This window comes from Myotis nattereri (genome assembly GCF_964212035.1).
Source record: "Myotis nattereri genome assembly, chromosome: 6".
NCBI lineage: Eukaryota > Metazoa > Chordata > Mammalia > Chiroptera > Vespertilionidae > Myotis > Myotis nattereri.
In genome coordinates this window covers 56,425,992-56,451,498 of record NC_138081.1, presented here as the reverse complement: position 1 = coordinate 56,451,498, position 25,507 = coordinate 56,425,992, and the positions used below count along the sequence as shown (strand labels likewise).

General features: G+C 37.9%; 1 protein-coding gene across 1 annotated transcript in view; it reads left to right on the top strand.

Moving 5' to 3' along the window:
* Positions 1-25,507, top strand: part of ASCC3 (activating signal cointegrator 1 complex subunit 3) — a 257,401-nt gene that overhangs the window by 98,671 nt on the left and 133,223 nt on the right. Inside the window, exon 14 of the mRNA XM_081093991.1 lies at positions 19,334-19,468. Coding sequence (XP_080950117.1) covers positions 19,334-19,468 — 135 coding nt within the window. The remainder of the gene's footprint in view (positions 1-19,333; positions 19,469-25,507) is intronic.

Genomic DNA, 25,507 nt, shown 5'->3' with positions numbered 1-25,507 from the left:
GTCCACAGGTCTTAAGCCAAAAGATCAAAAGACATAAATTCTGTGCATAATCTTGTGTGTGGAGGGGGTGGGAGAGAAAAAGAAATATGTTTTTCCACAACTGGTTTTCTTTATATTAGATTTATTATGGAACACCAGGGAACATATATAATCATTCAAACCTGAAAGCAAATCTCCATCTACTTCATCCATTATATAGTAGTATGTTATCTCTATTTTTATGTGTCTGATTAGTATACTAGTAACTCCCTTATAGAAGTTATCAACTTTTCCATCCATTTTCTCATTCTTCCTGTCTTCTTTGGTGCACCTCTTCATGATTTACATTGCAAAATGTGAAGATAGTACAAGTTTTGTTCTTTTACTAGGTATATATTTTAACCATATTATTATGTAATTTTCCTCTGTTGGTTCTGTTTCATACCTCCAAAATGCTTTGCATGAAAACAGCTATAACTATGGGGCTTTGAACATATGCTTTATATGTGGCCAATACATAAATGCATGTTTTCAGGCATAAATCCATATTGTACATAAAAAGTGAAGTTAGTTAAATTATATATAATTTGTCATAAATTTTGTTGTTTGAAAGATTCTATAAAAATCCATAGCTGAGTTAAATCAAGTATTCCAGACTGGGGAAGTGATTTATTAGATTATTTGGTAATTTTATGTAATTTTTGTAATTATAGCATTGGATTACGCTAAACATATAATGATCAGGTTAAATAATTAAAAAGTATTGACTTGTGGTATACACTTTTGTCAGATATTTTGTATATTTAATATTTCATTAATTTTGTTGATAATAAAACCTAATTTATATACATGTTTATTTTATACTCTGTTATTTATATTTTAAAATAACAGTAATATAAACTAGGGGAGCACTAAAACAATGTATGTTTGTAATCATTTTTCCATCTTTTATAACACCATAGAAAATTCTCTAGGTAGCTATTCACAGTATTTTACATTAAATTGTCTGAAGTTAATTTGACAGCTATTTATTTTATTTTAGAAAATGATACATTGAATATCTTTATTAACTGGTTTCCAGCTGATATTTAGACTTGGAAGCAGTGGGAGACACATTTAATAAGTTTAGTTACCACAGGAATTTGTTGACCGTATTTTTATAGCCAGCTTTGTGATAAGACTGAAAAATTGGTGTCCGAGGGAAATCTAATACAACTATTCATGTGTTCGTGCAAAGTGCAACAAAGGGAGCTGAACATTTAGTCTAAATTAACCATTGCTGATTTTTACTATCTTGTTTGTAGCTGGGTTTTTTAAGTTTTTGTTTTCATGGTAGCATACTTATGTGTGAAGGAGTGGGGAGAAAGAAATATCTCTACAGTTAATATTATAAAGTAGGATTCTGTCTTGAAGAAAATAACATAGTCTCAGATCTCATCTCATTTTTTTCTTGGTTTAGTAAATGAATAGGTGGGAAATGCAGTTCTAACTATATCATGACAAATACTGTGGGCATTTCCAAATTGTACAGCATTCATCAAGTTTAGTGGCTGCTCCTAAAATACAGTCAGAGACCTATTAAGTTTTGTGAAGGGTCTAAGACAGTGGTCTGCAAACTCATTAGTCAACAGATCCAAATATCAACAGTACAACAATTGAAATTTCTTTTGAGAGCCAAATTTTTTAAACTTAAACTATATAGGTAGGTACATTGTTATTAACTTAATTAGGGTACTCCTGAGCTGGCCTTTGCTAAAAATGTCCTCAATCTGATTGAGGTTTGTTCGCTGAGGTTGACCCCTTCCAACTCTCGCATCCTCAACTCCTACATGAATTGCTTACGCCTCCCTGCGCTGTGTATCCCTCGGCCCGCCTGCTCTGCGTCTCCTGTCGCCGGACCGACCGACACCCCCCACTTCTTCTAACACCACTTCTTCAAAATAGACTCGCCCAGGCTGAAAACCGACTTTTGTGCATGGGCCACGAAGTTTCAATTGCACTGTACGTACGCGCCCGCACGTGATATTTTGTGGAAGAGCCACACTCTAGGGACCAAAGAGCCGCATGTGACTCACGAGCTATGGTTTGCGACCACTGGTCTAACATTACCCTACCTACGTGCAACCTACCATAGGTTAACTTCTTTGTGTACTTTATGTATAGACATGTGCACACAAAGAGAAATAGGAGACAATGTATTAGGGAACAGACCTTATATTTACAGTACATCTAGCTTTCCACAGGGCAACATGATAAGAATTACCTTGGAGCACAAGTTGCACCATAGGAGACTAGCTCAAAAATTAGGAAACTTGGAGCTTATATAGTTGTTGCTGGCACATCTGCTCACCCCCTCCTTTGGTGGCAGTGGGGGAATATAGGGAGGGGGAAGAGAAGAGAGGAGGGGTGAAGAAATAAAAGGAGAGGGAGAGGGAGGAAAAGAGGGAGGGAGAGAGAGAAGGAAAGAAGTAAAAGCAACTGACCTGCCCAAGTAAGTTTTACTTTAGAATATAAACAGATTCTCTCCAGAAAGGAAGGAAAGGCCGGTACCCTAGAATATAAGCATTTGTCTCCTTGAGAGAGAAGGAAGGGTTCTAGGTTTTACTACCCTCGGGGGGAGCAGAGACATCCTCTGCCTTTCGAACACTTCAGTTTCCACTCCTCACAGGCCCTACCATGTAGGAACACTAAGAACTTCAGGGAGGATTATTGTCCAGAAAGACCTAATGGTGTCTGGAAAGGACATGTACTCCACTAAACCACCCCAGGGAGACAGTCTACTATTTCTACTACGGTCTACTTTAACAGAAAAAAGGTAGGGAAAGAACAAACTTTCTAACCTTACCTACATTGCATACTCTCTCTCTAGTAACCGTTTTGTCTTGTTCTCCATGGACCTAGATCTTTTTGTTTTGTTTTATTACTGTAGTATTTTATTTACTCTCTATTATAGCTATATTCTCTTGTTTTTCTTTTTTCTTAGTATAGTGTCGATTGAAGAGTACAGATTTGTGGAGAAATGAGGTGTTTTTCATTTGTGTTTGAGAAAGTGGCCTAAAGAAATTGAGACAGTTAAGAGTCCATCTAAAAGGAATTATAATTTTGATTTTTTTTCTTTACAATTTTAATTAGTCTAGCTGGTAAATTTGATTGAAAGTATATTGGCTTACTACGGCTTCTTCTGTTCAAGTAAGTATATTCTTTTAGGAAGAATCTTCTCAAGTGTGTTACTTGAGAATATTAAATGTTCAGTTGAGTGTTAAGGAATTATACATGCTGATTATTGTCTAAGAAGAGAAATGAAAAATATGGGTGAAAACCTTAAAAATACATTTCTATGTTGTTATTTTATGAAATTAGACTCAGTCCAGAACATCTTATAATGTTGAATAGTAATAGGCCTTCAAGTCTAGTGGCATCTGTAAAAATGAAATTGTTAGCTCACTAATGAATTTTATTTGCATAGTAATAGACTAGCTGATCTTGCTTAATTTGCTCTACAGAATAGAGGTTGCTATCTGGGGCCTATCAATAACGAATGTTAGTGCAATTTGGACTGTCATGGAGGTCAGTAAAATGTTTTTTGGTGTGTGATACTGTAATGTATTGAAGAAAGAATCTTTCTTCTGTCTTATCAACATTTATTGGATTGATCTAGATTTAGCAATGAATTCTTGATCTCCATTTGTCCTCCGGGAACTGATTAGGAGCAGTGTAGTTTGGGTCACATCATTAAGATTTTTGTCATGTTTATGAACATATTTGACACAGCATTAATTCATAGTGTTTGTATTTTTAAAACTTCATTAAATTCCTTTCTCATTAAATTATTCATTAAAAGTAGTTGGCTTCAATATATGTTCCTTAAAAGTTTCATTTATGTGTATGTACCTATATGAACTTCTTAAAATGAATAATACTTATAATCTTTTAATACTTATCATATAGACTGAAATTTAAAAATGGAAATGTAATCCTAAATTTATAAACTTCTAAATTACTGAGAATGCTTTATGATTTGGGATCTCTTCTGTAGTCTGTTTGCCTTATTAAAGTCAGAGCCTTGGTGGGTAGAGTGTCAAATATAGACACTGCTACACTTTTAGCACATGAACTATATCTGGGTTATCAGTCTTAATTCTAGGTATTGAACAGAATGGAGATGGTTTTAAGACTAACTGAGACTCTGGCAATATTCAGCAAATATTTATTGAATGCCCAGTGTATGCCAGAGACTGTGCTGGCGAAAGAAAGCAGAGACGATGCATTACTGCTGCTTGTAATCTCATGAGAGAAACAAAGGTTAATCCAAATAACTATACATTAAATATACTGATTGGATAAAGTAAACTTTCCCCCACTTGTTTTAGATCTACTGATGATTTTTAGCTCCATATTCCTTCCATTTCACTGTGTGTAAGAAGTGCTTTCTCCTCCCATATTTGTTAATTTATTTCTCCATTAACTCAGATTCTTATTTACTCACAGGGTTATAATTCATTATTATATTACTTACGTTGATGATCATAATGTCCCAAATTTGGCAAAGGGGGCCCCTTCAAGCTGGCTTCTTATATGTCTTTTTTATATGTCCCTGCCCCAGACTTGAAATTAATCATTTCTGCAAGCAAACCTGTTTCCTTTTAAGTAGAGAATAGTGTTCAGTGACCAGTGAAAAGTATTTTATTTTTAAATGCATATTTTTACTGATTTTCCCAAAAAATATTATCCAGAAGAATGCAAGAGTTGATAGGTTTCTAGAATTTTCAACCTTTTGCAAGAAGAAAATACAATGTTTGGCAGTTTCTTTCCACTAGGAGAGTTCCTCTTATGCTGCTATTTGCAGACTGCTCCAGTGTGCTGTGCAGGGAGCACAGAACGGCTGAGTTGGGAGCGGGAGAGGTGTCCTGTTGGGAGAGAAGCGTGAGATTTGGATCTCTTAGGGCCACTAAGTAGCTTTACTCTGTCAGTAGTTTCTGTTTTTGTGGTGATACCAAGTAAACTGATCTTTCACATATGGAATATCAATTTAGCTTTTTATGTAGAGATGGGATTTAGTCTTCCACTTTGTCATGTTTTCAATATTGGACCAAACAAACTAGTAGTTTTTCCCTTGTGGGCCTCGAATACCAGCTTGAATACTAATTGGATAAACTGGCCAAGCTCAGTAGCCTAGAAATTTGACCAGACAAGTAGGACTCTTGTATTGCTCAAATCAAGTACAAAGTCGTGTATTTGCGTATATGGGACAGGCCTGTAGCTGAAAATGCTTACCAACTCTAAAAACGGGCTGAGCCAGAGAGTAGAGGGTACACCTTTCCATAGCAGCCCCACCTCCAATGCTGCTGGTTATCGTCACTAATTGTGAACTCTGCACACAAACATTTGCACAGTTCCTACTGTCTTTGCTGACCAAAATTTAACTCACCTAAATTTGTTGATTTGGGTAAATGCTTTTTAAATAAAAACCCATAACAAAACCAGGTTTTCAATTTAAATGCTTTTGTACACAGAAAGCAATTATAGGTATCTCACAAATTTGTTAGCATCATGTATGATATAGAGAATATACTTTGTAAATAGATAGCTTAAATATTTATTATAATTTGAAACATTACCAAAAATCCTGTTGAAATATATTATTTGCGTGAAAATTAAGATGGATAATACTCTAATTTTTTCCCTAAAGTTGTAGGTTATGCTAATTAAATAATATTTTATCAACTTTGATCAGATACCTAATAATTTTATTTTAGATGAAAGTATTTTATAAACAGCATTTAATGAGCCTCATTATGTTTATTTTTACACTGAATTTATGAAAGCATCATAAAATTTATTAGGCCACCTTCTTATTACAGATGACAAAACAACGCCTAATAACATGCCCAAAGTCAGACATTTAATAAGCTTTGCAATTAAAACTAGAACCTTAGCCTTTTCACTTTCTTTTCAATGTTTTCACTCCCACAAAACTGACATTTTCATTTAACCAGTCATTGCCTGGCAAAGAGAAGAGAATGCAAAAACTGTATAATAATAAAAGTGTAATATGCTAATTAGACTGGATGTCCTTCTAGGCAACCTTCCGGATGTAGTGAGGGAAACCTGTGCCTGCTGGCAGCTGGAGGGAAGCCCAGGTCTCAGGTGCCAGAGGGAAGCCGATGCCAGCAGCCGGGGGAAGGAAGGCCTACTCATGCTTGAATTTTGTGCATCAGGCCTCTAGTATATCTATAATTTCCATCTGAGAAATCTGGCCTGAGGAAATCATCAATAGTATGTCTAAAAAATCTGTAACAACCTGATAATTTTCAGTGATAAATTTTTTAAGCGTTCAATCCTTTCCAAAAAAGTATGTTCTTTTCATTTAAAAAACATTTTTTTCACATTTTAAAGAAATGAATACTAACATATGCCTTTTAAATTCTTTCAAGTTGATACACCTGAGAATATAATGTAAAGTCATATTAAACTGTATAATCAAGGTACATACTCTTTAGTATTAAAAAAGAATAAAGAGCATAGGGCTATCTAGTGTCCAAACAGAAAAACTATGATTTATGGAAAACAGCAGTAAGAACTGGTGCTGTTCAGCTGAAGAAAGAGCTATGACAAAAGTTTTTAAATATTTAAAGAATTCTTATGTGGAAAAGCAAGTGCATTTGTTTCTGTTTCCTTAGAGAGCAATGCTGATCTTGGTCCCATTGAGTGGTTTGTGTAGGGATCAAATTTGGGGTAAATGTAAGGGAAACCTTTGTAAAGCAAATAAGCCTTTTCCCCCCTACTGTGTGGGCCATCTTTTATGTGCCAGGATCCTTTCTAGTACTTTCTAATTATGATTTGTTGTCCCTACAGCAGCCTTGTAAGGGACAGCATTTTACAGGTGAAAATTGAAGCACATGGAAATTTGCCCAAGTTTATTTAGTATATAAATGCTAGTTGTGATTGAAACATAGTCTATTTGATTCTAAAATATCACTGGTATTCAAAACAAGTCTGCATGTTATAAGATTAGTTTGACATCAGATATGAGTTTGTTATAGATTGCTAAGAAATTTTTTCTAAACAAAAATTGAGTGTATTTTAAATAATTATGAGCAAGTGAAATTAATATTAAGTCCATTTACTTTTATATGTTATAAAATCAGATGAAAATTAAAACATTTATTATGCTTAAGACAATTTTAAGGTATAAAATACACTTTTATGTACAGAATATATAATACTGTTGAGGTTATTTATGTTTATAAATATATTGAACTAGAGGCCCGGTGCACGAAATTCATGTGTGTGGGGGTTCCTCAACCTGGCCTGCACCCTCTCGCAATCTGGGACCGCTGGCTCCTAACTGCTTACCTGCCTGCTTGCCTGATCATCCCTAACCACCTCTGCCTGCCGGACTGCTCGCTCCCTAACTGCTCCCCTGCCTTCCTGATCACCCCTAACTGTCCTCCCCTGCCGGCCTGATCGCTCCTAACTGCTCTCCACTGCCAGCCTGATCACCCCTAACCGCCTCTGCCTCAACTCCCTGCCACTGTGGCTTTGTCCAGAAGGACATCTATCTAATTAGCACATTACCCTTTTATTAGTATAGATATTCTCCAAAGAGGAATACAGATCTCAGACTGAGTGTATAAACCTATATAGTACACATATACAACAAAAGCTGAATTAAGAATTTAGAAATAACTTATTCAAGCATCAATTAGATGACATAGATTATAGTACATGAAAAAATATACATATGCTTAATATCTTAATAGAAAATTAAAGCTTAAGAAAATATTGGTTTATAATAAGTTAAAGAAAAAGTGTATAGGACAGGGAAAATGTACTTGAAGTATTTACCATTTTAAAAATTTTACTTCTCTATTTTTTTTGTGTCTTAACAATTTAGAGACTGTTGAAATATAAATCTCTGGGCTTCTAATTGTACAATGTCTTGATATAGTGAATTGATTGTCAGATAATATTTTATAGGACTTAGCTAGAAATACGATTCATGTTTTTCTATCATAGTACATATATAGTACACTAAGTCCTCCAAGCTTTGGTTTTTTTTTTGTTGTTGTTTTTTTAAAAAATATATTTTATTGATTTTTTTACAGAGAGTAAGGGAGAGGGATAGAGAGAGAAACATCGATCAGCTGCCTCCTGCACACTTCCCACTGGGGATGTGCCCGCAACCAAGGTACATGCCCTTGACCAGAATCGAACCCGGGAACCTTGAGTCCACAGGTCGATGCTCTATCCAGTGAGCCAAACCGGTTAGGGCTCCAAGCTTTGTTTTTTAAAATTATTGTACATTTAGATAGTAAACATCTTTTAGTTAGAAGATGTAAAGTGTTATGGATTCCTTTTAACCAAATAAAGCAGTTAAAGCTCTGTTCAACTCAAACATAGAAACTGATAAATATTAAAATAAATTGTTGAAGAATGTATTTCACATTCAGGATAATGCCTTAAATATAACTCAATAATGATAACATGAATCTATTTATCACTTAAAAGCTTAGGTTTATGAGGACTGCAGATTCTCAGTGTGAGAGTCCAGAGGTGGGTCTGAACTGCTGAGTGTAGTTCTAATTACACAGCTAGGAGCTGCAGAACCACTTCTACTCCAGATTATTTTCTTTGATTTATTTGCATAATTTAATTCATAAAGCCAAGTCTGTGAATTATATACTTTTCTGATATAGTTGCAGCAAGATAAATTAACCCTATTTAAGATAGTTTTTATTTTTGTGGTATATCTAATAAATATTTAAGTAGGTGTTTTTAAGCTAAAATATAAGCTTCAGTAATTTAGTTGGTTGTCAGGAATATTTCATAATAAGTGCTAGTTGTTACACCCATGATTAAAAAATAGAAGATTTTAAAATTTATTACTTTAGCCTTATTTTTAGTAATAATTTTATTGATATAATTGATATATAGAAGTGCCAAATTTTTTACCATTTTAGAATATAAGAATGTTTTCTTCATTCATGCCCATCAATTGAACATTATTTTGGAAAATGAAGTAGATTAATTTGATTCATTGTAAATTTAGTAGCTTTGATTTAGGACCTATTTGACTTTGAAGTCCAGAATTTTTATGTGTATGTTTTTAAGATGCTCTCAGAATAGCTCATTTTGTAAGTTTTTTGGTTTTTTTTTAACCACAGACTTTGAACTTTTCATTGGCATTAAAATAAACATCCATGTAGCTTTACAACAATATCTAAAGACTAATCATTAACAATTTCAGTTTATTAAATACTAGAGGCCCGGTGCACAAAAATTTGTGCACTGGGGTGGGAGGTCCCTCAGCCCGGCCTGTGCCCTCTCACAGTCTGGGACCCCTCGGGGGATGCCCACCTGCTGGCTTAGGCCCGCTCCCCAGGGGATTGGGCCTAAGCTGGCAATCAGACATCCCTCTGCCAGCCTGGCAGCCCTCAGGGATGCCCACTTACCAGCGGGGAGCAGGCCTAAGCTGCAGTTGGACATCCTTAGCGCTGCTGAGGAGGCAGGAGAGGCTCCCGCCACCACTGCTGTACTGGCAGCCATCAGCCTGGCTTGTGGCTGAGCAGAGCTCCTCCATGTGGGAGCTCACTGACCACCAGAGGGCAGCTCCTGCATTGAGCGTCTGCCCCCTGGTGGTCAGTGTGTGTCATAGTGACCAGTCATTCCCAGTCTTTCTGCTGTTAGGGTCAGTTTTCATATTACCCTTTTACTATATAGGGTAGAGGCCTGGTGCACGGGAGGGGGCCGGCTGGTTTGCTCTGAAGGGTGTCCCGGATCAGGGTGGGGGTCCTGCTTGGGTGTCTGGCCAGCCTGGGTGAGGGGCTGATGGCTGTTTGCAGCTGGTCACACCCCCTTCAGGGTGGGGGTCCCGCTTGGGTGCCTGGCCAGCCTGGATGAGGGGCTGATGGCTATTTTCAGGCTGCCTTCATCCCTTTTAGGGTGGGGGGTCCCCAGTGGGATGACTGGCCAGTCTGGATGAGGGGCTAAGGGCTGTTTTCAGGCTGGCCGGCGACTGAAGCTCCCAGCCTCTCCTTTTTTTCTATTTATTTTTTATTCTGGGATTTATTTACCATCTATAAATTGAAACTGTTGCCGCTCCAGCTTCGAGGCCAGGGCCTGCTGAAAGCAGGTATCTGGGGTTTGTTTAGCTTCTATAATTGCAACTTTGTTGCTTAGAGTGGAGCTCAGAGCCAGTGCACATCACTGGAGCAAGCAAGCCTCCTGCTCGCTTCAGCTGTGTGGCTGCACGCCGCCATCTTGGTTGGGTTAATTTGCATATCCTGCTGATTAGCCAATGGGAAGCATAGCAGAGGTATGGTCAATTATCATGTTTGTCTATTATTAGATTAGATCAGTTGAACATTTGCCTATAAATTTAACTTAAACTATCCAGGAAAATTAATGTCTAGTTGAATAATTGGAACTTAGCTTGATACTTCATATTTTAATAAAAGGCATCAGTAAAAGTATTAACTCAGCCTTTATCCTATTATCTATAATAATAAAAGTGTAATATGCTAATTAGACTGGACAGCAGAATGACCTGGACGTCATTCTAGACGTCCTTCCGGATGAAGCTGCGGTGGTAGGGGCTGAGGCAGAGTGGTTAGGGCTGATCAGGCAGGCCAGCAGTTAGGAGCCAGCGGTTCCGGATTGCGAGAGGGATGTCCGATTGCCAATTTAGGCCCGATGTCCAGTTGTACATCCCTTGAGGGTTCCCGGATTGCGAGAGGGTACACTGGGCCTCTAGTGATTTATAAACTTTAAAATTCATATCTCTGCTCAAAATATGCTAAAGAATAAACTGCTTTTTAAAAAAATCTTTATTGTTGAAAGTATTACATATGTCCCCTTTTTTCTCCCATTGACCCCTTATAGCCTGCCCCGGCTGCCTGCCCCAGGCCTCCACCACTCTGTTTTCTGTGCCTATGGGTTATGCATATGTGCATACAATCTGTAAAAATAAATTGCTTTTATGAAAGCTGATCATTTTTAAAAATTTTGTCTTTGTTTTTGAAAGTATTACAGATACTTCCCGCTTTTTCTCCCCATTGACCTTCTCCACCCTGCCCCCACACCTAATTTTAACAATTATTTATTGAGCACCCACTGATTGGGTGATATCTAGGAAAGTGATATAGGGAATGATAAGGAAACCTCAAAATTAGTAAACTTCCTCTCAGGCAGGATGCAAGGAGGGAATTTAACTTGATGAAAAGAAAGAAGGCTTTGGAATGTCAGATCTGAGACTATGTTATTGAAACTCTGAGCTTCAGTTTTCTCAACTGTAAAATATTAATAGAATCGCCTACCTAATTGTGTTACTAACTAGAAGGCTGGTGCACGAAATTTGTGCGTGGGTATGGTCCCTAGGCCTGGCCTGCGATCAGGGCTATCTTCCCCTGCTGCCGACAGCCAGCCCCACCCACCACCGCCAACCCCCTCTCCCAACCATTCCCCGTTCCCCTTTGGGTGACCAGAGCTTGCTGGCCGGGGAAAGGGACTGAGAGGTTGGCCATTCCCGCTTGCTTGCCGGTCCCAACCCATGCTGCTGGTCCCCCTCTGTGTGGGGGGTGACAGGTGGGGCGGGGGCCTTGGCCTGGCGCTGTCTGCCTCTGCCACCACCCACCCCTGGTTCCTTGTTCCCCATCAGGCGGTCAGGGGCTGGGGGCAGCTCCTGTATTGAGCATCTGTCCCCTGGTTGTCAGTGCACATCACAGCGACCAGTTGTTCCTCTATCCGGTCGATTTGCATATTATACTTTGATATATGTAGATAAGATAAATAACTACACATGGCCCCTAGTACTGAGCTTAGCATATAGTAAGCACTTAATATATCTTGCTATTTTATTCTCAGTCCTAGGAATTATTAACAACAGTGGAGATAACCTACATTGTACATTTAGAGATTACACAAGGTATAAGTATGAACAAAGTGGTGTGAGAATGATTAATTTTCCCTGGAGATATTGGAGAAGAATTATTAGAACTGTCCTTAAAATTTTCACAGTTGAAGTTGGCAGTAGAACCAATAAAATAAAACATAGGTAAAGGCCTGCACACATACCAATGCATGGAGGTTTTGAGCTATGGGAAGGATTTAGAGAAATGACACCCTAAGGTCAATAATGAAGAAACATAGAATATTATGACCTTTAAATCAAGTAATTTGCTAACTTTGAGAGAGGACCCCAATTAATTTTTAGATTTTGCTTTCCCTTTTTCTTTATTCTTTTTTTCCCTTTGTATAGTTGTTCTTGTTATGAATGACAGCTTTTTTCCACATCTTCCCAGACTCCAGTTCTGCACCACAGTAACTAGATATATATTCCAAAACACAGAAACCAGTGCTGAGCTTAGCCACTGCTATGTCCCCTGTGCCTGTCATGAAATTATTGGATGGCAGACTCTTGGAGGAGCTAAATCAAGCACAAAAAAGCTAAAAATAAAAGGTAGTCAGTGATAAATGCTTAAGAGAGGGGCATATGAATTCTTTGGATGCTCAAAAGAATGAAGTAGCATGTCTGTCTGGAAGCATCAGGGAATATTTTATTATTTTAATTGAACCATAATAGTAATGATACCAATTTTCTGTTTGAGTCGGAATTCATTATCTTGCAAAATTGAAGAATGAGTTCTCAGACAAAGAAGGTAAGCAAAAGCGAAGTTTATTGAGGGATAGACAGACTCCCTTCAGCAGGAAGGGGACCAAAGTGGGTTCCACTGAAGCTCTCTGTCTAAGGGTAGATATATGCCCCGCTGGTTTCTGATTGGTTATTTCAAAGAATTCTGCCTTAGCAACATCATTGGGATTGGCTACTTCAAACACCTTACTGTCTCGTGATTGGTTATCTGCAAACTGCCTGCCCTAGCAACATCCATACTTTTTAAAGATCAAAAATCAATGGTGGGACCTGATTGAAGACTGCCATGTCAGGTCCGAGGTGAACTCACTGCCTTTTCCCACTCAACTGGCTTCAGCTCTAGGTCACTTTGTTTCTGTGGCTGGGTTCAGCTCTAGGTAATTTTGCTTCTGCAGCTGGGTTCAGCTCTTTATTCTACTTCCCTTCCCATGGTTTTAACCCTAACTATCTAGCCCACTTCAATCTTCTCAGTAACTACCATCTCCCTCATGTAGGTATAAGGGTTACTATTGTTTTTTAAATGAAGCTTTATGAACTTGTATGTAATTTTCTGTTAGTTCAATGGCTACAAAACTATATTTTAGCAACTTTTAAAATTGCATTTATCTGATAACACAGATATGGTAATGTGACCATGGCAATAAAAACTATTTTGTGGCCCTAACTGGTTTGGCTCAGTGGATAGAGTGTCGGCCTGTGGACTGAAGGGTCCCAGGTTCGATTCCGGTCAAGGGCATGTACCTTGGTTGCGGGCACATCCCCAGTAGGGGGTGTACAGGAGGCAGCTGATCAATGTTTCTCATCGATGTTTCTAACTCTCTATCTCTCTCCCTTCCTCTCTGTAAAAAAATCAATAAAATATATTTTAAAAAAGAATCAAAATGCTCTAAACAAACAAACAAAAACAGAAAAAAAACCTATTTTGTGCCTACATGCTCTTTTGGTATATAAATATATCTGAAATACATCTGTAGTGACAACTCTTCATTCAAACTATAAAATACAAAAAAAATAATTTGAATATTTTCTTAATTCTTCCAAAGATAGTACTTAATAAAACAATTCTAGAACCACAGAAGATGTGTGAAAAGGGTGAAGGGATTAAGCAAATAAGTAAGTAAATAAATAAATACAAAAGAACCCCAAAAATCATCATGAAAAAAACAACTCTTATAAACAGATAACAGTATGGTGATTACCAGAAGGATAGGGAGGGGATTGGAGGAAGGTAGGAGAAGTTATAGGGGGGATATGTAGATGATATATTATAAAATCGTACACCTGAAACTTATACAATTTTATTATCTAGTGTCACCCCAATAATTTCAATAAAAAGTAAAATAAAATAAAGGCATAGAGAAGTTCCCCCTCAGACTCCTTACCCTCAAGCCTCATTCATTAACACTTGAAAGAGCCAATATATTGTGAAACATCACTACTCCTATCATGTCATTCTATCTTTTCAGGTATTTCCATTTTTAGTCTTCTTACTTTGTGGAAATTTCTAGGAAAGGCTTTGATTCAAGATTTCCCCTTTAATCTTTGGCCTCCTCCCTCCTGTTTTCCAATAATCTTAGGCTTAAATATTCCTATTAGTTTTTTGATTCCTAGACACAAACATTTTCATAAATGAGGAATAAGTAGTTATATACATGTCATTTTATAATATTTACTGATATAACTATTGAGTCTTTTAGGCCAAATTAAATTTATTAATGTTTATACCCTAATAATGGTGCTAATACTTACCAGCTCTGACAGAGATTCTCAGAGTTCCTATGCAAAGCACATTAGAACTAGGTAGAAATGCAGATTCTTGGCTTGTCTGTGACCTACTTAAACAGAAAAGTAGATAAGGGATGGAGAAGCATTTGGTGATTTTGAAGCATTATAAAATTTGAGAGCTGTTGCTTTATTAAATGTAGTGGCTTCACTTACATTATATCCTTTAATCCTTATAGTAATCCTGTGGCACTAGTAACTATCTCTGGACTAGGGGAAATAAAATCTAAGAGATTAAATAATTTGTTCTAAGTAATAGTGCTATCTATATATATAAAAGCCTAATAGGCAAAGTGTCCCCTGGGGAATTCGACTGACCAGGAGTTCGATCGATCGCTATGTGCACTGACTACCAGGGAGTGGCATGGAACGAAGGAAGGCCCCAGCCAGTAGCTGGCAGTCCCTAGAGACCCTACCTGTGCATGAATTTCATGCACTGTCCTCTAGTTTAATAATATTTCAAAGTAAAATTTTTGGTCTTTGTCAAATAATTTGTTGTTCTTTTCTTTGCATACACAGAAACAATATCAGTTACTTAAGCATTCTAGTTTTTTAAATGATTATTTGAGCTTTTATTCTTGCATTAATTTTAATCAGCATCTCATGTGAAGAACCCTTTTTTTGTCAAGTCAGATAACAGAAACAGAATTTATATCCACTTACTTTCTTTCCTAGTCCAAAACTGATTTTTGTTATATGTATTTAGACTGAATGGCTTTTTACACTAAAAATAAGTGTATAAAATTTTAAATGCATTAACCTAACAAACTTCAAGTAAAAATATAAACAGTTTTATAACACAATTAAAATTTACCAACAGCATTGACTTAAATCTTCTGTTCTAATCTTATTTTAATAACATATGTCCATTTAACTGCTATTTGGTCATCAACAGTGTTTTTAAGAATAATTTGGAGTTATTTCTACCAAATGAAACAATGCTGTCTTTTCTGTTAGTTATAATTTTCATATGAGTCTATTTAAATTAATTAACCAAATTAACAAACCATAAAATCCAATATGTTTATAGAGACCCAAAATCTTGTAATGGCTTCTGTTGGAGCCTCTAGACAGAAAATCCTAATAAGAAAAAGAATTTATTTTACTGAACAGACATGATGGATTCCTTAATAAAAAGAAATTGCTACTTTAAGTTGTAACTAATATTTTTCTTGGCTGCAGTAGAAAATAATTTGCAATATGATAAGTTGACAAGTCAGATTGAAATAATTAATGAAGATTTAGGGTCATATTTTATTTTCCCTTATGTTCTTCATATCTGTTATTTCAACAGGATTTACCTAATGTGGCATTTGAATAATGGAGGATAGAAATCTGGTTACATTGTAAAACCCTGGGCCATCTGGGAAATGATCTTAGGATTATTTATATAAAAATACATTAATATTCATACATATGTCATCATATGTATAAGTAAATTAAGATAGATTATAAAATAATTTAAAAATTTATCTTTATAATGGTGGTTTTATTTATGCTTGCTTTCAGACTTCTTTTAACTTAGGAGAAGAAAATTAAGTTGATGGTTATTATTAACTAATTTCACACAGTTGTCATCTCAGTAGTTAATATCTAGACCCCAACCACCCCTAGATATTCTTACTCAGTTGGTTTTAGGGAGGACCCAGAAATCTGTTTTAACAGTTACCAGCAGTGATTTTGATGAAGTGTTCCTTGGGCCACAGTATAAGAATCATTGAAAGAGAATGAAGTTCTTTAAGCTAATGGGCTAAGATATTTATCAAGGACAAATACTCTAAACAATGCAGTAGCCTCCTCCATCCGCCCCACACCCTGCTTCTATAACCCGATCAGCTGATTACTAGTGATTCTTTCTCACCCTAACAGTAGTGTTACAATTTGGAGCCTTGGGACATATTTATCATTGTATGGCTGGTGGTTAGTACATTGCTTGGCACCCAATAAATACTGTGTAAATATCTTAGAATAGGTGATTGAAGGAAACCCACCAGCTCTATGTTTAGCATTCCTCTGTTAGCCACACTCCATCCATGTTTTGCGTCAGAAGCCTAAATTATGTGTAGTTTTATATTCCTCCTTAAATTATACATGTCTTCCATAGATGGGACCATGTCTTGTCCATTTCCATATCTCTCCTTTTAAGAGTATTTTTCACATACAGCAGTAAATGTTTATTAAGTAAAAAATATATATCTTTTATCATTCAATCCATCATACTAGAGTCTCATCTCCATGGGGGCAGGTACCTTACTTCTATTTTTTCACAGCAGTTTTCTCAGGACTTGGTAGTGATTGCATGCTCAGAAATATTGAATGAATAAATTAATTAATAAAATAATAAGAAACTTTGAGATTTTTAAAAAATTTAATGTTGAGGGTTAATGAGTTTGTGTGTGATAAAATTTATTTTTAGATAAGAGAAAAAGAAATCAGCCTCACCCTTTAAAAAGGAATTCATAGTTTAAATATTCCTACCTTTTGCAGTAGACAGGATGATAGAACTTGACGGATTCTGAACGGGGTAAATTTCAACAGGGCATTATGGTTAACATAATTTTCTAACTTAGTATTAAATAGCTTTTGTCAGTAATTATGAAAATATCATAGTGATATTAAATGATGCTGTCTTGACATCTTATGAGATAAAAATGTTTTCCCAGAAAGCTAGAAAGTCTATCAAATATGTCCTATCAACACTTTGGGAATTTTTCATTGAAGAGCTTCTGGCCTTCTCCAGATTGTCAGCTCTCCTATACTTTTAATACACCCCAAAAGAATATTAGCTATTTAAGCATGGCTGGGTTCTTGAATAATGGTTAATTGAGATTTTATCTTACTGTGAATTTTATTCAGCATCTCATATGTGGAACATGTTCTTTGACATGTATTTATATAGATAAAAGCTTAAGCGACCATCCAACCATTCGACTGGTAGCTGTGACGTACACTGACCACCAAGGGGCAGACACTCAGCACAGGAGCTACTGAGCTGTGGTCACTTGGCTGCTGCAGTTCTTGGGTGACGCCTCCTGAAACAGAGGAGAGAGCCCGATTCCGGGGTGTGTCACCTGAGAAATGCTCTCTTGCAATCCGGGACCCCTCGGGGGATGTCAGAGATCTGGTTTCAGTCTGATCCCTGTAGGCCAGGCCAAGGGAACCTACCAGTGCACGAATCTGTGCCCTGAACCTCTAGTATAAACATAAGATTACTGTGGGTTAATTACATAGCATCTATATCTGTGTCACTCTGTCTCATTTCTGGTCAAATTTCAGACCTCGTTCACTTTTTAACTTTTCTTCTCTTTTACTGAAACAATTGATTGCATATTCTCTGAAATGTGCAGCATGCAAATAACACCAAAGTTCTCGCTTCTAGGAAAACATAATTAACAGAAGAATGTGGGGAGACATTGGGAAGAAGAAGCAAGAGTTAGGAACTTCACATTGCTGAGGCATAAAGGGAATGCCAGAGTAACTCCAGAGAGATATAAAGGTGTCAGTCTCATTGGAAGCTGTGGCTAGAACTGGTCTTTATGTCATCCAAAGTGCACCTGCTCTGATTATCCTTAGATTGTATGTTTCAGAGGGATCAAGTTATCTAACGATGCTTTTATTTACATCATATAAAATTGAAAAAGGTTACTTGCCCCATATGAAAGAATAAAATTATTTTTCATCATAGAAATAATGTCTTTTGGGGAAAGCTGGAATTGAGCTGAATGTGGGGGGAAGTGAAGGCCGAAGAAGAAACAGCACAGAGGAGAGAAGGCAGTTCCTGTTAGGCAGGAGAAACAGATGCTAATCACACTCTTATTTATTCTCCTCAATTGCATTTGTATTTTGCCTGGTCATTGTCCCTGAAAGTGCTATTATCCACTTATCTTTGACAAAGCATTTAGACATGTGACTTTTCCCTAATTCAGATTTCCACAGTCGCTTTGTGAATAACTCCACAGGAAGTTCTACCACAATAAAAAATTGCAAATATCTCTCTAGCAGCATTGTCATCTCTAGCAGTCCCCTAAACTGTATTTTAAATGATTGTTCTTAGACATGTTTTTGTCCAAGGAAGAGTGTTCTTAACTGTTTTCAATTTCTTTAAACATATTTATGATACTGGAAATGTTATCGACTGTGGAGAGGTAAGGCTCTCATATGTTTTTATGCTCTGTGTCCATAATGGATGATTGTGCTAATGAATGATGTCTTCAAAAGAGAAAATGTAAAAATTAAATTCCACATCCTATATAATAAAAGCCTAATATGCTAAGTGTCCAGTCGTCCGGTTGGCCGTTCAACCAATCAAAGCGTAATATGCTACTGATATGCTAAGTTCCCTCAACTGCTCACTAGGATGTGCACTGACCACCAGGTGCAGATGCTCTAACCAGTAGGTTAGCTTGCTGCTGGGGTCTGGCCAATCGGGACTGAGTGAGGGGCCAGAGATGCCCTGGAGCCCTCCTGCAGTCCCTCCCATGCTGGCCAACCTCCCGTGTCCCTCCCCGGCCCTGATTGTGCACCGATGGGGTCCTTCGACCTGGCCTGCTCCCTCTCGCAAACCGGGACCCCTCCAGGGTTGTTGGAGAGCTGGTTTTGGCCTGATCCCGCAGGCCAGGCCAAGGGACCCCACTGTGCACGAATTCGTGCACCGGGCCTCTAGTTTTATATAATCCATTAATTTTATTTTAATGTCTGCCAATTTATAGACCAATAATAAAGAAAGGCATGTTATGGAAATTATTTAACTCACCTTTATGCTATACATACTTTGTTCTAAAATAAGATGTTGGAGAATTCATAAACTGGGGTTTTATTTTGAAAAATTAATAATTGGTTATATACGGTGATTTCCAAACTAGTATTAAGCCATCTTTGAATGAATATGAACATTAGATAAACTGCTTTCTTTTATTTTAGGTGATGGTGTTTGTGCATGCTCGAAATGCCACTGTAAGAACAGCTATGTCTCTAATAGAAAAAGCAAAAAACAATGGCCAGATGTCCTGCTTTTTACCTACACAAGGCCCTGAATATGGACATGCAGAAAAACAGGTAAGGGACAGATGACAGTAAGATACAGGAGCTAAAGCACACAATGTGACAGATATACCAGGTATTTTATTCATGAAAGATCATCTCCAATTTTCAAGAAGTTAATTTTACAGATTTATCATGTTATAATCTTAAATTTTTTCTTGACTTAATGATTTTTCAAAGGATCCCAGTGCATGATGTGTTCAATCACCACTTCTTTCTAAGTGGTTATAATTGTAGTGTTTAGTCCTGCTCTTTAAAGTATATTGCAAACATAGAAGACAGTTAATTTTTATAGAATATGTTAATATCTAATATCATTACCATTGTTCTTTGAAAGAATTAATCATTTTTTTTCATTTCTTGGGTTAGTATGACAGACATACCTACATAAAAGCTCTTTTTAAGAAGATAAAAGTTTGAGACCAAAAGGTTTAAGAACAACCGCATTGCTACTCAATAAGCACAAAAGACCTAAAAAGTGAAGGTCCCTATTAAAAATGCAGAAATGAAAAGCCTTAAGCCACATTTCAGTCTGGCCAAATTATAATCTGTATTTGAACTCAATTGCGGATGATTTTATGCACATTACAATTTGAGAAGTACTGTATCCTAAGATTTATTGAGAGTTTTTTTAAATTACTACAGGCCTGGTGCACAAAATTTGTGCACGGGAATAGGTGACAGGTCCCTCAGCCTGGCCTGCACCCTCTCGCAAGCTGGGATCACTGGCTCCCAGCCTGCCTGCCTGCCTCATCACCCCTAACCACTCACCTGCCTGCCTGATTGCCCCAAACCACTCTGCCTGCCTGCCCAATCGCCCCTAACTGCTTGCCTGCCTGCCTGATCACCCCTAACCGCCTCTGCCTGCCTGCCTTATCCCCCCTAACCACTCACCTGCCTGCCTGATTGCCCCTAACCACTCTACATGCCTGTCTGATGGCTCCTAACCGCCTCTGCCTCGGCGCCTGCCATGGTAGCATCATCTGGAAGGACGTTGGAATGATGTCCGGAAGCTCATTCGGTTGTCTGGTCTAATTAGCATATTATGCTTTTATTATTATAGATGTCAAATAATGGTTTAGATCAAAAGTGGGAAAAGTACAGTCCAAGGTCCAAAGTTTCTGTAATTAAAGTTCTATTAGAAAACTGCCAGACCCTTTTCTTTTGTCTATGGCTGCTTTTTTCACAAGGGAAAAATTTAATACTTGCTTTGAGGTCTGTGTGGCCCACAAGGCCTAAAATATCACCTGACCCTTAGCAGAAAAAGTTGGCCCTGATTTATAGCTATGAAAATAAATTTTCAAATAAAATACTCTGAATATAAAATGACTAGAGGCCCGACACATGAAATTTGTGCAAGAGTAGGCCTTCCTTCCCCCGGCTGCTGGCACTGGCTTCCCTCTGGCCACTGGGAACCAGGCTTCCCTCCGGCTGCCGACAGGCACCTGGGACCTGGCTTCCGTATGACTGCCAGTAGGCACCCAGGACCCGGACTTCCCTTGCAGCCCCAGCTTCATACAGAAGGTCATTCGGAAGGATGTCTGGTCTAATTAGCATATTATGCTTTTATTATTATAGATAGTAACTTCAAAATGTTTAATATGCATAAGATGTAACTAATATTTTCTGAACAGTTGCTAGCTACCAGACATCTATGCTTTCACATCTATGCTTTCACATTAATCAGTAAAATCTATTTAATTGTTATGACTGCACTGTAAATTTTACTACTTTTATTGATATTTTAAATTCTGAATATGATCATCTGATGCCAGTTTTTGTGACTGTCAGATTTTGTTTCAATTTAAAACTACAAAATGTATTTAATTTCTTCATTTTTTCACATTATAAAATTTTCTTGTATGTAACACTTTTTGTACAGCTTTGTATTCTTCCAGTTACTTATTGATTATGAATTTATGAGAGTCTTTGAAAAGTCAGGTTGGCATTCCTAAGTTTTATTTCCTTTCTTTAGAAATACAAAGCAAGTTTATTGTGTTAAAAGCCAAGCGTTGAGAGCCACCTTGTGGATGTCTGGTTATTTTATAGCTCTCAATTCTGAGAGCTATTGCTATTCTAAATAATGCAGGTTTATTATTAAATTGTTATAATAATAATAATGTCTAATATTTATCATGTTCACTAGTGCCAAGGATCACTTTTATTACTTTATGTAACTCATTCAATTCTCACAATCTATGATGTAGGTTTGAATTACTGTCCCTTGATATGGCATAATGTGTAAGTAATTCAAATTTATCATGAAATATTTTTTTTTTAATAAAGAAGAGGATACCTCTTTCTTTTTTTTTAATATATATTTTATTGATTTTTTACAGAGAGGAAGGGAGAGAGAGGGTTAGAAACATCGATGAGAGAGAATCATCGATCAGCTGTCTCCTGCACATCTCCCACTGGGGATATGCCCGCAACCCAGGTACATGCCCCTGACCGGAATCGAACCTGGGACCTCTCAGTCCACAGGCCAACACTCTATCCACTGAGCCAAACCGGTTTCGGCATGAAATATTTTAAAGCATATAGAAATAATTTATAGAGACTTTTTCAAATAATTACCTCATCAAACATGGATGCAGAGATCACTATGAAAAAACATGAAGAAATGGAAGGTTTTAATACAGTTGGATAGATTTGAAAATCTGTAGTTAATTTTATTGTATCTTTTTTAGTATTTTATTGTACTTGATTTTCATCCTGATTCAACAGTTATTATTGGATTTTTTAAAATGAAAATGAATTCCACAAACATCTATACTAATAAAAGGGTAATATGCTAATTAGACCGAGTAGACTGGATGTCTTCCGGATGTCCTTTCGGACAAAGCCATGGTGGCAGGGGCTGCAGCAGAGGTAGTTAGGGATGATCAGGCAGGCAGGCAGAGCGGATAGGGGTGATCAGGCCAGCAGGGGAGAGTGGTTAGGGGCAATCAGGTTGGCAGGGGTGAGCAGTTAGGGGTGATCAGGCAGGCAGGCAGGTGAGCAGTTAGAAGCCAGCGGTCCTGGATTATGAGATGGATGTCTAACTGCCGGTTTAGGCCTGATTCCACAGGGATCGGGCCTAAAACAGCAGTCAGACATCCCCTAAGGGTTCCCAGATTAGAGAGGGTGCAGGCCGGGCTGAGGGGCCCTCCTCCCCTCCCCCGTGCACGAATTTTGTGCACTGGGCCTCTAGTTTATTAAAAAATGCAGGAACATTGTTCTATTTCACTGATAGTAGGTACCAAATTTTTTTTTTGCCTTTGTACTTCTGAGACAGACATTATAAGATATGTTCCCACTTTAATTTTCTCATGATCAGCACCACTGTTTTTTCTTTTAGGATTCTTGTCCCCATTTTACAGATAAGAAAACAAACTGGGAGAGGGAATAATTTTCCTAGACTCCCATGTAGTGAGCAGTGCAGCCATGATTTAAGTGAATCTGTCTCCAGAGTCTACCTTTTTCATCACATGTGTCTTATTTGGTTAAACACAGACAGGTAAAATTCAGTCTGGGTTTTTCCAAAGCCTTGAAGGCTTTGAGTATATTTTTTATTTTTTTATAAACTGGAAGAACATTTCTTCAGTCCAACCATCTTCCCCATTTCTCCTAAAGAGAGATTTAAAAATGTTGGTCCCTCCACAGTAGGTAGATATATATATATATTTTAAGATAAGGTAATTTTTCTGAATGATTTATCAAAGCTTCAGAATTTCAGATTATTCTTCTAGTTCTGGTTGTATATGTCTTCCTATTTCTTGAAGTGCCCTTTGAACTTGAATGGTATTAACATTCTAGCAATCCTAAGGAAGCTATTACCATAAGGGTAGGACATATTTCTTCCCACATTTTTAAAATTGGGAAATTAAATACTCAAAATATTAAAATAAAATTAGAAGGCAAATTTGGTGTTGTCATACAAAGAAATTTAGCCTTATCGGTCCTGTTAATGGAAATATAACTAAATCCCTACTGCATCACAGTGATACTTTACCCCTAAGTGTTTAATATAACCACCTCAATTCCAGACTTACCAAATATTGTTTTTCAAAGCATTTCTTCACAGTTTTATTTAACACACTATAGCTTTATTTGTATAAATAAGAATTGAAAACTACATTAATGAAATGGAAATGTTCCTTTCCTTATCTCTCTCTCCCCCCTCCCGCACCTTCTCTCTCTTTCATCGTGTGTGTGTGTGTATGTGTGTGTGTGTGTGTGTGTGTAAAGGCTATTTCTGTGCTTGAATCACAGCTCAAGTGAGTCTTTCCTTCCCAATAAGTTAAAATTATAATTCAGGACTCCTCATATCAATCCCATATTTAATATCACCACCAGCTGAAAAACCTACCATATTTTCAAATTATCCACTAAAACAAGAAAAAAGGGAAAGAAAAATGAAATACCTAAAAGTAGCTTAACCTACAGAGTTGAAATGTCTCAAGAATTCCAAATGAGTTCCTAAGCAAGAGGGCACATTAAAAGAAAGTCTGGTGTGACTTTACCCTTAGAAGCCCTGTGGCCTTTGACAGCTAAACTTGTCTTGGCTATCCTAATATATAAAAAGCCAGGGGCCATCACAACCGAAACAACTGGACGGATGACTGAACAGCAGGCTGCATGGGGTGACCAGGCCAGCAGGGGTTAGTGAGGAATGACCAAACGACTGAACATCAGGCTGTGTGGGGCAACCAGGCCGGCAGGGGGTGGTTAGTGAGGAATGACCAAAGGACTGAACATCAGGCTGTGTGGGGCAACCAGGCCGGCAGGGGGGTTAGTGAGGGACAACCAAATGACTGAACAGCAGGCTGTGTGGGGCAACCAGGCCGGCAGGAGGGGCAGTTGGGGGCAACCAGGCCGGCGGGGGTGGGGCAGTTGGGGGAGACCAGGCCAGCGGGGGGGAGGACGGACATTTGGGGGCGACCAGGCCGGCAGGGGGCGGGCAGTTGGAGGCAACCAGGCCGGCGGGGGGGGGGGGGGGGGGCGGGGTAGTTAGGGGTGATCAGGTAGGCAGGCAGAGGCAGTTAGGGGTAATCAGGCTGGCAGGGGAGGCAGTAAGGGGCAACCAGTCCAGCCGGGGTGGGCAGTTAGGGGCAACCAGGCCAGCAGAGGAGGGCAGTTGGGGGTGACCAGGCTGGCAGGGGGGGCAGTAAGGGTGACCAGGCTGGTGTCGGGGGGGGGGGCAGTTTGGGGCGATCAGGCAGGCAGAGGCAGTTAGGGGTGATCAGGCTGGCAGGCGAGCTGTTAGGAGCCAGCGGTCCCAGATTGTGAGAGGGATGTTCGACTGCTGGTTTAGGCCCTATCCCCAAGATCAGGCCTAAACGGGCAGTCAGACATCCCCCAAGGGGACCTGGATTGGAGATGGTGCAGTCTGAGCTGAGGGGGGAACCCCCCCCCCACGAATTTCAAAAATAATGCTGCTATTAACATGGGGGTGCAGATACCTTTCTGAGTTAGTGTTTACCATTTCCTTTAGATGTATTTCCAGAAGTGAAATTTTGGGGTCATATGTTTGTTCTGTTTTTAAATTTTTATGACCCTCCAGACTATTTTTTTATAGTTACTACAGCTATTTACAATCCTGTCAGTAGTGCACATTGGTTCCCTTTTCTCGTAATCCACACCAGCAATTATCTCTTATCTTTTTTATGATAGCCATTCTAAGAGGCAGGTAGGGATATCTAATTGTATTATTAATTTGCATTTTCCTAATGATTAATGATGTTGAGTGTCTTTTCCTGTACCTGCTGGCCATTCATATATCTTCTTCTATTCAAGTCCTTTGCCTATTTTTTTAATTGGTTTATTATTATTATTATTATTATTATTATTATTATTTTGCTATTGAGTTGTATGAGTTTTTTATATAGTTTGGATATTAACCCCTTATCAGATAGTTTGCAAATTTTTTCCCATTGTGTAGCTTGTTGCTTCACTTTGTTGTTTCTTTTGCTTTGCGGAAACTTTTTAGTTTGAGGTAGTCCCACTTGTTTATTTTTATTTCATTGCTTGTGTTTTATGTGTGATCTCCCAAATTATTACCAATATCATGTC